General features: G+C 43.6%; 2 protein-coding genes across 2 annotated transcripts in view; one reads left to right on the forward strand and one right to left on the reverse strand.

The window, feature by feature from the left end:
- MAP3K13 (mitogen-activated protein kinase kinase kinase 13) overlaps positions 1–10,581 on the reverse strand; it is a 536,979-nt gene extending 526,398 nt beyond the window's left edge. The window contains exon 1 of the mRNA XM_078680462.1: positions 10,464–10,581. The gene's annotated coding sequence lies outside the window, so the exon portion shown is untranslated. The remainder of the gene's footprint in view (positions 1–10,463) is intronic.
- A 303-nt stretch (positions 10,582–10,884) lies between these two features.
- The window catches only part of LOC144822687 (nmrA-like family domain-containing protein 1), a 544,667-nt gene continuing 542,843 nt past the window's right edge, over positions 10,885–12,708 (forward strand). Inside the window, exon 1 of the mRNA XM_078680466.1 lies at positions 10,885–11,004. Within this exon, the coding sequence (XP_078536592.1) occupies positions 10,965–11,004 (40 nt within the window). The 5' untranslated portion in view covers positions 10,885–10,964. The remainder of the gene's footprint in view (positions 11,005–12,708) is intronic.

Consider the following 12,708-nt stretch of genomic DNA (forward strand, 5'->3'; position numbering starts at 1 on the left):
TTATGTGTTCGTTTTATATGTTTAATACATTTTATTTTTAAAAAATTGTATTGTTTAATAATTTTCATTATTGTTTTTATTTTTTAATAGATAACAATGTTAGTGTTTGAGTGTGAATAGTAATTTATTTTCCTATGGTATCCAACACTTTCCCTACTGTTGCATTGACTGGAGTGGGAACAGTATTTTTTACCCCTCTGCTATGCAGCACTTTCCCTACTGTTGCACTCATTGGAGTGGGAATAGTAATTGTTACCCCTCCGCTATCCAGCGCTTTTCCTACTGTTGCACTCATTGGAGTGGGGATAGTAATTTTTGCCCCTCCGCTATCTAACACTTTCTCTACTGTTGCACTCACTGGAGTTGGAATAGTAATTTTTACCCCTCCGCTAGCCAACACTTATCCAACTGTTCCACTCATTTTAGTGGGAATAGTAATTTTTACCCGTCCGCCATCCAACACTTTCCCTGCTGTTGATCTTACTGGGGTGGAAAAAGTTAATTTTACTCCTCTGCTATGCAATACTTTCTCTACTGTTGCACTCACTGGAGTGGAATAGTAATTTTTTCCCCTCGGCTATCCAACACTTTCCCTACTGCTGAACTCACTGCAGTGGGAATAGTAGTTTTTACCTCTCTGCTATCCAATACTTATCCTACTGTTGCATTCACTGGAGTTGGAAAGGTAATGTTTACCTCTCCTCTATCCAACATTTCCCCTACTGCTGCATTAACTGGAGTGGGAATAGTAATATTTCCCCTCTGCTATCCAACACTTTCCCTACTGTTGCTCTCACTCGAATGGGAATAGTAATTTTTATCCCTCCGCTATCCAACACTTTCCCTACTGTTGCACTGTTTGGAGTGGGAATAGTAATTTTTACCTCTCCGCTATCCAACATCTTCTATGTTGCACTCACTGAAGTGGGAATAGTATTTTTTTCTCCTCCATTATCCAACACTTTCCATACTGTTGCTTTCACGGGAGTGGGAATATTCATTTTTACCCCACTGCTATCCAACATTTTCCCTACTGTTGCACTCACTGGAGTTGGAATAGTGAATTTAATTATTTTGCTATCCAACACTTTTCCTACTATTGTATTGATTGTATTGGGTAATTTAAGTTTAAATATTTTTTCATAGTTTCATGTTTTAATTACTTGAAGATTTTTTTTATATTTTAAATTATTTATATATATATTATTTTCATATAATTTTAAAGTTTTAAAATAAATTAGAGATAAAAGCTTATTAATTATTTTAAAGTTAATATATATATGTATACAATATTATGTTTGTGTATTTATTTTCATTAAATTAAGTTTATATGTTAGATTTTGTAAAAATGTATATTAAATGTGAATACATTTGTTTAAATGAATATTAATATTTAATATATATTATTTTATTTATATATATTTTTAGATCAATATTTTTTACATCTATATTTTAACATCGATATTTTTGTACTTACCTGTGTAGGTATGGGAGTTGATATTTATGTTATCTATATTTTATTTTCAATATTTTTTACATCAGTGTTTTTTACATCAATGTTCAATTACTGAACCAACTAAAGGTACTTTCCTGAGGAAAGGTCTGATTTCTTGCCAAGTTTAGTATAATGCCATTTTTTTAGCTGAGAGAAAAAAATGAATTGAGAGTTAAAAGATGAAAAATTGCTTTTTTTGCCAACACATCAAGCGTTCCCCCTTGACATATTTGCATGAAAATCAAACCATCAAGAGGACGCTAAAGAAGGTTAGTGTCTTTCAAGTGTCTAGATCTATAAAAACTGTGCGAAAGTTAATAGCAAATAAATTATTTATTTTACTTCTATTTAACTTTACCCCATCTCCTTATTGCACATTCATTAAAAGCACCAAAGGTAATAGCACATTATATTGTTCCCCACCCCCTTTTAACTTAGCCCACCCCCAATGGATCTGCTCAAATTGCCATACCCACAGAAGACTAAGGGGCAGATTATGATGGAGGATTTTCTGCATCCTCTGGGCTGGCCGATGCCACCGCCGGCCCGGAGGATGCAGAAAATCCTCTGCGTAGCCTCACAAGACCCACCGCCATATTAGGATGGCGGTGGGTCTAGAAATCTGTCCGCAGCTTTTCCGCCGCGGTCGCCTTCCGACTGCGGCGGAAAAGCTTTAACATGGCTGGCGGTGTCTATCAGACACCGTCAGCCATATTAGCATGGTGTAAGATGTATGCTTTTCCGCAGCGGAATTTCCGCTGTGGAAAAGCATACGGACCTTCACTTCGGGGGCCCGTTGCGGGCCCCCTGGGTGAAGGGGGGTGAGGGATGCACATGGGGGTACCTATGGTACCCCCCTGCATTTGCGTGAACAAAGCAGCAGGCACCGCGCGGTGCCTGCCGCTTTGTGCATGCAAATGCACAACCTACATTTTTAACATTGCGGCGGGTGCTGCTTCAAGCAGCACCCGCCGCAATGTTAAAAATACAGGATGTGACTGCCAGGGTGGCGGTCACATCATAATTTGCACGGAGGGACCGCCGCTGCCCCTGCGGACGGTCCCTCCTACTCTATGGTGGCGGACGGACTCAGGTCTGTCCTCCATCATAATCGGCCCCTATATTAGAAAAATGTCGACTGTGAGGAATGGGTGGAAAATAAATCAGGTTGGCTGTATGTGTATCTCAATGTTGGCGTTTTTATTACAGGAAGACAATGCTCCAAAAGACAGTGTACAAAATAAATTACTATTCTGGGTTCTGGTCTGTCAGGTCTTTTCCATGTATTGATAACCTTCTCTTTTTCTACTCTTCAGGTTCAGGTCCAGACTCCAGTGGTATGTCGTCCCCAGGTCATCAAGAGAAAAGACAAGGAAAGCACAGTAAGTAACATGGTCTATCTAGTAGTTCGTAAGTGACAGGGACCATCACCACACCCGGTTGTGTAAAGAAAAATGTAATCTCTTTGTTCTGAGCTTTCAATATTTAGGGGGCTCATTATAATGGCGGGCGGACATCAGTCCGCCCTGCATCATAATGGGGATGGGACCACCCGCCAGACATGCGGTGGTCCCACCAGCCCCATTAAAATGAGCCCGCCATACTGGCGGGCGTATCCTGCCCTCTTACCATTGCAGACGGTGCTGCTGGCTGCAGCACCGTCCGCAATGGTAAAAGGGCATAAACAGCATTTCCCAGCGCCACGTGACAGGCACCACGTGGTGCCTGCCACGTGGTGCAGGGAACTGCAGGGGGGTACCATGGGTCTCCCCCAAGGGCACCCCAACCCCCAGGAGGCCCACAACGGGCCCCCAAAGCCAATCCCCGTGCCGCCATGGAAAAGCGGCAGTCAGACTTTCCGTCCGCCTCGATACCCACCGCCATCGTAATCTGGCGGTGGGAAAATATGTTTGATGGTGGAAGGACCGCCACCGCAGGGTCCGCGGTTGCCACTGCAGGGTCCGCGGTTGCCACTGCTGGCCCTGCGTTGGCGGTCTTTTCTCCATCATATTCATCCCCCTTAGTTTCCTGAAAAAGAAGGAATAAAGGGGGAGGGGGCAGAAATGAAGTAAAAATTTTTTATAAAAGAAACATGCAGTTTATCTCACTGGTGTGTTTATATCACTTGTATGCCTTTGGTCTTTTTATGGGTCCTTTTTTGTGTTTTCCCTCGAATTACCTTTCTAGCCTACCTCTCTTGGGAATATACTGTCTTGGGTTTATATTATGATAACCCTTCACTTTCCTTCTATATTTGAACTAAACGCATTCACATTGAAGACTCTCTTTGGTTTCTAGGTATTTTCGTGTCTCTTCCCCCTTGCATTAGACTAAAGGTCTTCTTTATCTGCCACCTCCTCACCCCATACTGCCCCTGAAGCTCCCTCTCCCTGCCACTCTCCTGAGTTGCAGCGGGGAATTCAAGTTTCCCGTGGCGACCACCTCTCTTCGCTCCACGTCTCAGGAGCTTTGTTGCCCTCACACGTTGTTCTCTGCTCCCCGGCTGCTGAATTTGAAAGTCTGTTTCCGTTCCCTAGTTCGGGGTCTTCACCTTCCTCTCTTTCCGCTGGACCTCCGCTCCGCCCTTTTCTTCCAAGTCTTCCTTTACTGCCTTACCCCTTCTGCCTCAAAGCCGAGAGTATTTTCTTCCTGGATCGTGCTTCCTGGGGATTGGTTCTGCCCGACCATGGGACCGACAGTCTCTCTCCTCCATTCCCGTTAACTCTTACTTCTCTGTTCTTATAGGAAATGGGCCATCAGAGCGGCTTCTTGGGCTGGGGACAAAGAAGTAAGTGAGTGTATGTTATGGATGTTTGTTTGGGATTCGGGGGGTGGATCAGGTTGGTTTTAAAGGGTGGAGTTAGTCTTTCATCACATCCCTCCAACCTAACTTCCTTGCTTGCAAGGAGGGTTTCCATGGGGTAGTGGGACAGATAATCAGCATTAAGCTGATCTTTCTCTTTTCTCTGATGAGTACTGAATCTGAAGGGTTGTAATGTTAGGAACCATCTTAATACACGCTCATTGTGCCCTATGTTGTGGGATAGACACTCTAGTGGAGCATGATCTGTGAATAATATGAATTCTCTACCTTCAAGATAATATTGCAGGGATTCGATAGCCCATTTAATGGCAGGGCTTCCTTTTCTATTACCGCATAGTGACTTTCTCGTGGAAACAACTTCAGGCTGATATAAAGTACCGGTCTTTCATTTCCTTGTGTGTCCACTTGGGAGAGAACGGCCCCCAAACAGTGCTCAGATGCGTCAGTTTGTAAAATAAATGGTTTATTATAATTGGGGCTAAGAAGAACTGGTTCAGATATGAGGGTGTGTTTTAGTTGATGGAAGGAGCGTAGAGTCGCAGATGAAGGATTCTTTAGTTCTTTTTCAGTTTTTCTGTCCTTCTTTAACAAATCAGTCAGGGGGGCTACTATTTGGGTAAAATCCAGAATAAAGCATCTGTAATAACCTAAGACACTTAGGAAGGCTCATAGGTCCTTCTTTGACTTAGGAAAGGGTAGATTTGAAATGGCTGCAACCTTTTCATTTTGGGGTTTTATATAACCCTCCCCTAAAAGGTACCCTAGGTATTTTACTTACTTTGCAGCTATGCGACTTTTGGTTGGATTAATGGTTAGTCCTCCTTCCTGTAGGGCTTGAATAACCCTTATTAGATGTATCAAATGTTGTTCCCAAGATGAGCTATGGACGACAACGTTGTCTATATAGGCAGCTGCAAACGCATTACACGGTCTTAATATTGTGTTCCTAAGTCTTTGGAAGGTTGCTGGGGCCCCATGTAGACCAAAGGGCACTATGTTAAAATGGTATAACACCGGGGGGTGTGACTTGGACAGCCAATATGGCGGACCCAACTTAACAAAGCTCCGCACGTCTAAGACACAAAAGCTTTTAAATCCATCATAATCCTGCTCAGCTGAGCACATCGAATGAGCCGATGCTCATGCTGAGGACTCTGAGGGGGAAAGAAATGAAAGTCTGCAGACATGGAGGCAAAGGAAGGCAACGTCTGGCTGTTACGCCGAGATCTGACACTGTCTGCTGCATGGTGAAGATCTGGGCCGATTGGAGGCCGATGTCTGCCTAACACCCCTGCCTTAGAGCGGATCAGCTGGCCGGAAAGACCAGATTGCGGCATCGGAGGTAGGAACGGGGCATCTGCCGTCCCGGGGCTGCCTGGGTGAACTCTGGGTTGCGGCTGTGGCCCAGAAAGAGTGCAAGTCTACCTGACTGCGGGAGCTTGAGGGTGTGACGCCCAAACCTGCATGGCCTAGGTGTGGCCTCGGCACCCACGACGGTCCTGGTGCCCCAGCACCCCCCCTCATATGGTGAATGGGTTGGAAGCACATTCAGCCGGTGATCGTGACAGGCCCCCACGCGGTGGGGGTGCCACCTGGAACACGGGTCTGGACCATAAGCCTTAGGTTGGAGACTGGGACAGCACAGTGGTGGCCTGCGGTGCCAGGAGCTGAGATCCTCTTCGTGGGCTGGACATAAGGAGCCCGTCAGGAAAAATACAGCATTATACCATCTGACGAGGGAGAGATATCTGCACATGGGCCCTGTGGTGAGAGTGCACCTGGGGTACTGAGGACGTGGGGGGGCACGTTGTGGACCGGGGGTTCGGCGAGTCTGGTCTCATTAGGGGGCCTACTTGGCCGCCCGTCAGGGGCTGCGGAGGCAGCTGGCTAGGCCCGGTATGGCTTGTGGCCTAGGGTGTGCAGAAATCCATGAGGCCCGGCCTGCGGCACGATCCCGCAGCGACATCTAGTTTACGTTGACGGCAGTGTCTCATGGCCTGCAGTAGGGGAAAAGACGAAGGAAGCGCCCCCTCGCATTAAGATCCTTGGGGTCACCAGTTCTGTCACCCATCCACCCATCGCCATGGGTAAGGCTAAGCCAAGCACCATGGGTACGAAACAGAGCACCCTTGCTCATTATGTCACGATCTCAAGTGGTGCCATGGGGGAGACACTGGCGGCCTGATGCCTGACGATGCAGCGCTCCTGGTGGCAAGAAATACGCTTGATGCCAAGATTGGTGCAGTGGGATCTGAGGTTTCCTTTTTACAACAAGACCTCTGAAAAGCTGTGGATCGCATTATTGAGTCAGAGACACTTGTTTCAACAGTGAAAGATAATGTAACTACCCTACAGAAGAAAGGTAACAAACTCACAGTGGTGACACAGGAGCTGGCATCTAAAGTGGAAGACGTGGAGGGCTGCGCTAGGTGTAGTAACCTGCGCTTCATTGGCTTCCCGGAGGGCTGTGAAGGCTCATCCATGAACCACTTCCTGACCCAATGGCTAACAGGTCTCCTGCCAGTGGATAAACAGTCCACATGCTTTGTGGTGGAGAAGACGCACCGAGCATTGACAAAGAAGACCACCCCGTGGAGAAAGTCTGAGGCTGGTAATCACAAAGTTCTTGAATTATGCTGACTGAGACTCAATTTTGGAATTTGCCAGATCGAACAAAGACAAACTCATGTTTGATTCAAGGTCTATAATGATATTCCCGGATTATACTCGCCTAGTACAACAGCAGCGTCAATCTTTTATGGAGGCCAAGCGCAGGTTACGGCACCTCAACATGCAATATATGCATTTATACCCGGCCCTCATGTGTGTTATTTACAACTCTAAATCTCATTTCTTCAATTCACCGTAGGCTCTCTTCGCCTAGATGGATGAGCGAACACATCTGAGGTCACACACTCTGCTGGAATCGGACTCATTCCAGAACTCGCAACGGAACAGACCGAAGAGGAATAAACCTAAAAGAAGGCACAGATCTGGCTCTGACTGGTGCTGCTCAGGCCGGGAAGACGCATCCTAACCGAAACAGCAGGCATTGTCTCCCTGACTTTGGTTCATAACTGTCGACCATTTATTGGTAATATCATGCTCCGCTGTGAACTCTAAGCTGGCGTGGACGTTTAGCCACAAGGTCATTCTGCCCCGGACATTTTCACTTAATGTTAATGTTATATGGGTGGTTTGGGTATCATTGGAGGAGGTGCTCTAGGCCCCCCGTTGGGGACTTGGGGTTTCCTTCACCGCCACAGATCCCTGTCACGTTCCAGGTTTAAGGGGGAAGGAACCTGACACATGTCCATTGACAATCACTTGGACTAGGGGCTGTATGTAGAGTAATTGTACCAAATTTATACATTTTAGATCAAACCCCAATCTCACCAGCTCTTCAAATAAGTATGGCCATTCAATGGTGTCAAATGCCATTTTGGCGTTTACAGAGAGAATAGCAGAAGCTTCTTTGATAGTGTCATTTCTGCTCAGCACACCATGTAGCCATCTAAGATTTAGAGATGCGTTTCTCCGCGGCATAAAGCCTGACTGATCCGGGTGTACTAGTTTCGTAAGTACAGGCATTAGTCTATTAGCCCATCATACATGTCTTTCATATGGGGAGCATTTTTTGTGGCGATTAGTTTGTATAATTCGATAGGGGTCCCATTGGGTCCCATTGCTTTCCCTGATTGTAAACTATTAATGGCCCCAGTAATTTCACCTTCCGTTATATTGCCCTCAAGAGGGTTGTTATCTTCTGCTGTTAGGGAGGGAAGTCGCATCTCTGTGAGTAATTCTCTGGAGTCATCTGATGTGGCAGAGGTGCTGGGTGAATAGATTTGCTTGAAGTGCGATGTAATTACTTCTACTATTTCCCGCGGGTCATTTATCATTCCGCTATTCTCAGCTTGCAGGCATGCCACCCATCTGTTTGTTTATCTAACCACGCCTACAATTTGCCTGCTTTATCCCCTGTTTCATATACTTTCTGGAGTATGGTCAATCTTTTACTTTTGGCCTCCTCCGTTACTCGTTTTTGTATTCTTATTTTTTTATATCTAGCACATGAAGCGCTACTGCACTGCCTGTTTGGGCGGCCTGGGTTTCCCTTTCTAGTCACTTGCTTCTAACTCTAGAAGGTCTTTTTGTCGGTCTTTTTTATGTCCCACCATTAGGGAGACCGCCTCTCCTTTTACTACAGCTTCAAATGCTCCCCAGAGCGTCTGGGAGGAAGTCACTGAGCCTGTGTTTTCTTTAAAGTAGTTTTCTTTGGTTTGATTTAATTCCTCTCTTATGTGGGGGAGTTTTAAATATCCTGGACTGAAGGAGATAGTGTTTCGAGTTAATTTCGACCCCCGAAAATAGGTATTCTAGACCGGAGAATGGTCGGGCACGCCCCTTGCCAAGTGACAGATTTCTTTAATGTAGGGCAACTGATGAGCTGAGTCAACATATAATCTATGCGGGATTGACTATTGTGTGCACCGGAATGAAAAGTGAATTGCAGAGTCTAGTGGTTGTTTGCCCTCCATACGTCTACCAACCCCATTGCATCCAGGTAGTGCTAAAGGGTGGTGCCTTGACCATGCTTATTTCTAGGAGGTTTATGGTCGTTTTGCCTGCAGAGCACCATCTTTAGGTCTCCCCCAAGTATCAAGTCTCCCTCTGGCAACTCAAGAAGTATTGCACTCAGGTCCGATAATGTTATTTTTTGCAATGTTGATGGTATGTAGACTGTTAGAATATTCAAGGGCTTTCCCACCCATCTTCCAGTCATGGCGGCAAATCTACCCAGAGGGTCTGTCCATGTACATTCTATTGTATAGGGGCACCTATTACTCAGCAGTATTCCAGTCCATCTAGAGCCTGTCATGACGCCAGAGTGTTCAATTAATTTGTATTCTCCTCTGTCTAATGCTTCACATGTGTTCCCAACCAAGTGGGTTTCCTGCAGTGGTATAATATCCGGTGTGTGTTGTCTGAAGAATTGTAAGACTATCCTTCTTTTCAATTTGTCTCCTGTTGTGCCTTATGTTATCTCCTTGCTTCCTGCTCAGCCAGTATGTATGTGATGTCTGTATGGAATGTTGAATGTTGGATGACAGAGTGAATAGAATGTTAGTGTGCCTGGTGTGGATGTGGAATGATAGTTGATGAGAGAGGGCTGAGCAGTGACCATCCTGCTCCTGGTGGGGTTTTCCTCCTGTACATCTTACTTGAAATAAAGAGCTTCAAGAATCTACCTGACCATTCATCATTTCATTCACTACATTTTGGCGACGTTTGGAGAACTCACAGCGTGCTACATCCTATTTACAAGGTACCTTCAAGCAATACTACCCTAAAGAGAAGAATTCAATTAAGGTAAAAGACTTTTAAATTATCTTAATTTTTTCATGCTGCCTGGCACTCCGAAACCCCACCAGTGACCCCGAAATCAGTCGACCTAAACTCTCTTACGAGTGCCAGATCTAGCTCTAAGTCACAAACCCAATTGTTTGATTAAATTCAGAAAACTAAATTAAAGTCAAGTACTGTTAAGACACTCACTCACTTGCTGCCAAGAAGAAGAAAAAAACGAGTGATTTTCATCTAAATTTCAGTTCTGAGAAAGTCAAAAAAAAAAAAAAAAAGAAAAAAACGAGTGTCTCATGAGGATAATACAGTTTACTGCAAAGGGAAAAGAAAAACGAGTGATTTGGTTGTATGGAAGTACTGTATTTTGCTCGACTAATTATCAGCTGAGTTACAAAACTTCAAATAGATGAGAAACTGAAAGGCTGGGAAATTGACTTATGGTGATAGTAAAGCGAGTGTTAACTTATGCAGTTGAAAATCAATAACACATATACTCAGCAATTTCAAGTGAAATAAATGAGAGGTAAAGTGCAATAGGAACTGTCATTGAAGTTCACATAGCTCTCGAGCTAGCATGCGTGAAAAGAATAGCTTAGAGGAAAGGATATTGACAGCGCACGCATCTCTATACATTTGAAAATAAACTATTCTCGTTTTGCAAGTTGCGCACGCATCTCTATGTATTTGAAAATATAAACTAACCTCCGTACTCGTCACGTACTGTCTCTGGCGCCTGTTAAGCCTTCGGAAAAGTCAGTTACTCTAGGAGCTCCTTACCTGGCTGTCTTCAGAAGGTTGTGATGACGCAGTGGAGCTTTGAATGCCAACCACACTGTGAACGTTGAAGAGATGACCCGCTGTTCTGTTTGGCTACCTTGATGAACTTGTGCATTTATTTATACTAGGAGAGCCTCATGTTTAATTTTCTACATCATTTCCAACCTCGAATTGGGTTTTGCGCATTTCCTCTGTGTGTCTCTTTACTTAGCCGGTTTAACTGCTGCCATTGTTTCAAAGAATGCCTCGAGCACACACAGAGTCTGCGCGCACTTACCTCACTTCAAATGCTTTTGCGAGGCCTTCATTCAACCCTTTATGACAGTCATGGCCTTCGAGTCTTTCGTCACCTGCGTTTTACTGTGTGCAAGCCCGTGGGTGCACGCACACACCGAGAGCCACCCTGCTAGCACGTCTATTGCGTGCCGTCATTTTGGGTTCAGCAAAAAACCTACACATGAAGAGCGAGAACCACAGACGGTCTGACATGAAGAACTACAAATGAACCGCAAGTACCACAGTCTGAGTTTCGTCAAATCAGGTTGCAGTTCATGTCTTCCTGAGAACTGTTCCCTCTGCATGGATTTGTATGAAAAATGCTTTTAGAAATACAAGGAGTTACATCTTCGTTTTGACTGCTAGTTATTTGAACACTCCTTTCTAATTCCTGATTTCCAGTTTGGCGCAGATAAGATTTTGTATTATTCGGAAACTTTCATTATTCGGCCTTTATTCTTTAAATATACACTGTGCGCCATCTTCTAGCATGTTTTGAAATCGCTTATGCCTTGAATTTTAACAAGCTGAATACCGATTCTTGTTCTATTTAAAATGTTATTTCATTGTAATGATTTACAGTAAGAACAATATGTAATGAGTATTATCAAATATCTACATTTACGTGACAAAGTTAAAATTGCAGTTTGGGTGAGTGTATCTCATTGCTTGAATGTTTGGGTGGGATTATCTCATTGCTGGAATGATATTATTTACGAGTTAGTGCTTATTTATACAGGTCCTTGTAATTTACTCTTATGCGACAAGGTTAATATTGCGGTTAGGTGACTGTATCTCATTACTTGCATGTTTGGGTGAGTGTATCTCATTGCTTGTTGCGTTACTTTTACATGGATTACACAGGTGAAAGTTTCCCTGTGATTTACGAGTTACGAGTGTGTGAACCCCGGTATTCTGATTACGGGTGAGTGTATCTTGTCTTCTTTGTTGAGTACTTGTTGTCACGCATGCAATTTATACATTCTAGTTATGGTCCAGTCAAGTCTCAGCGCCGGTTCGCTATTTACTTAACGGCTCTTGTTTATCCATCTTTCTTTTGTTGCCGATGATTGGATCTCTTACACATAGGCGAGCCTGAGACGTCAGGTGCACTTATGATGTGCATGTGCTTCTCTTCTTCTTTCTTTTGCTTGTGACGTTTTGTCTCTTTCTGTGTGGGTAATTTCTTGGCACAAGTCTGGTTTTGCCTTACTTTGAGAGAAATGGGGATGGTGTGCGTGCCATTAACTTGCTTATATTTCGTTGTGCATTCATTGCTTACATTTTGATTACGTTATTATTACATTGCACTTCTTAGTGCCATTAAGTTGCTTATATTTTGGTGTACATTCATTGCTTGCAATTTGATTGCGTTATTATTACATTGCAATTCTTAGTGCCATTAAGTTGCTTATATTTCGGTGTGCATTCATTACTTGCATTTTGATTGCGTTATTATTACATTTGCATTTCTTAGTTGTTTTTATTTCGGTGAGCTTTCATTGCTTGCAATTTCATTATTATTATATTGCCTGTCTGGAGCTGTGGAAAAGAGAATTTCTACATTTTTGGGACCTTCATGAGCAGTTTTCACGTAGCAGTGTTTAGGAAAAGGATTGTTTATCTCTTCAACAGAAAAACGAGTCATTTGAAAAGTGAACAGTTTTGATTCACTAAACAAGGTTATGCTACCATATAATGGTTTAATTTGATATTTATTTTCTATTTCTTCATTGACTGTCCCAAGGTTTCCTGGAGCTTCTACTGTTTTAAACACAGCACTTATTTAAAAGCTGTACTACTTATGATAATTTTTACAAGATTATACTGCTTATGTTAATTATCCATGCAGTAATTTGTGTAAGTGAGGTTGCAGTCATGTTTACATATTTATACAGCAATTTAGTAAGTCTATTGTTCTTAAAGTAATTCATACAGCTTTCTAGTAAGTCTGCTGTTCTACATTTAT

This window comes from Lissotriton helveticus, chromosome 3_1 (genome assembly GCF_964261635.1).
Source record: "Lissotriton helveticus chromosome 3_1, aLisHel1.1, whole genome shotgun sequence".
Classification (NCBI taxonomy): Eukaryota; Metazoa; Chordata; class Amphibia; order Caudata; family Salamandridae; genus Lissotriton; species Lissotriton helveticus.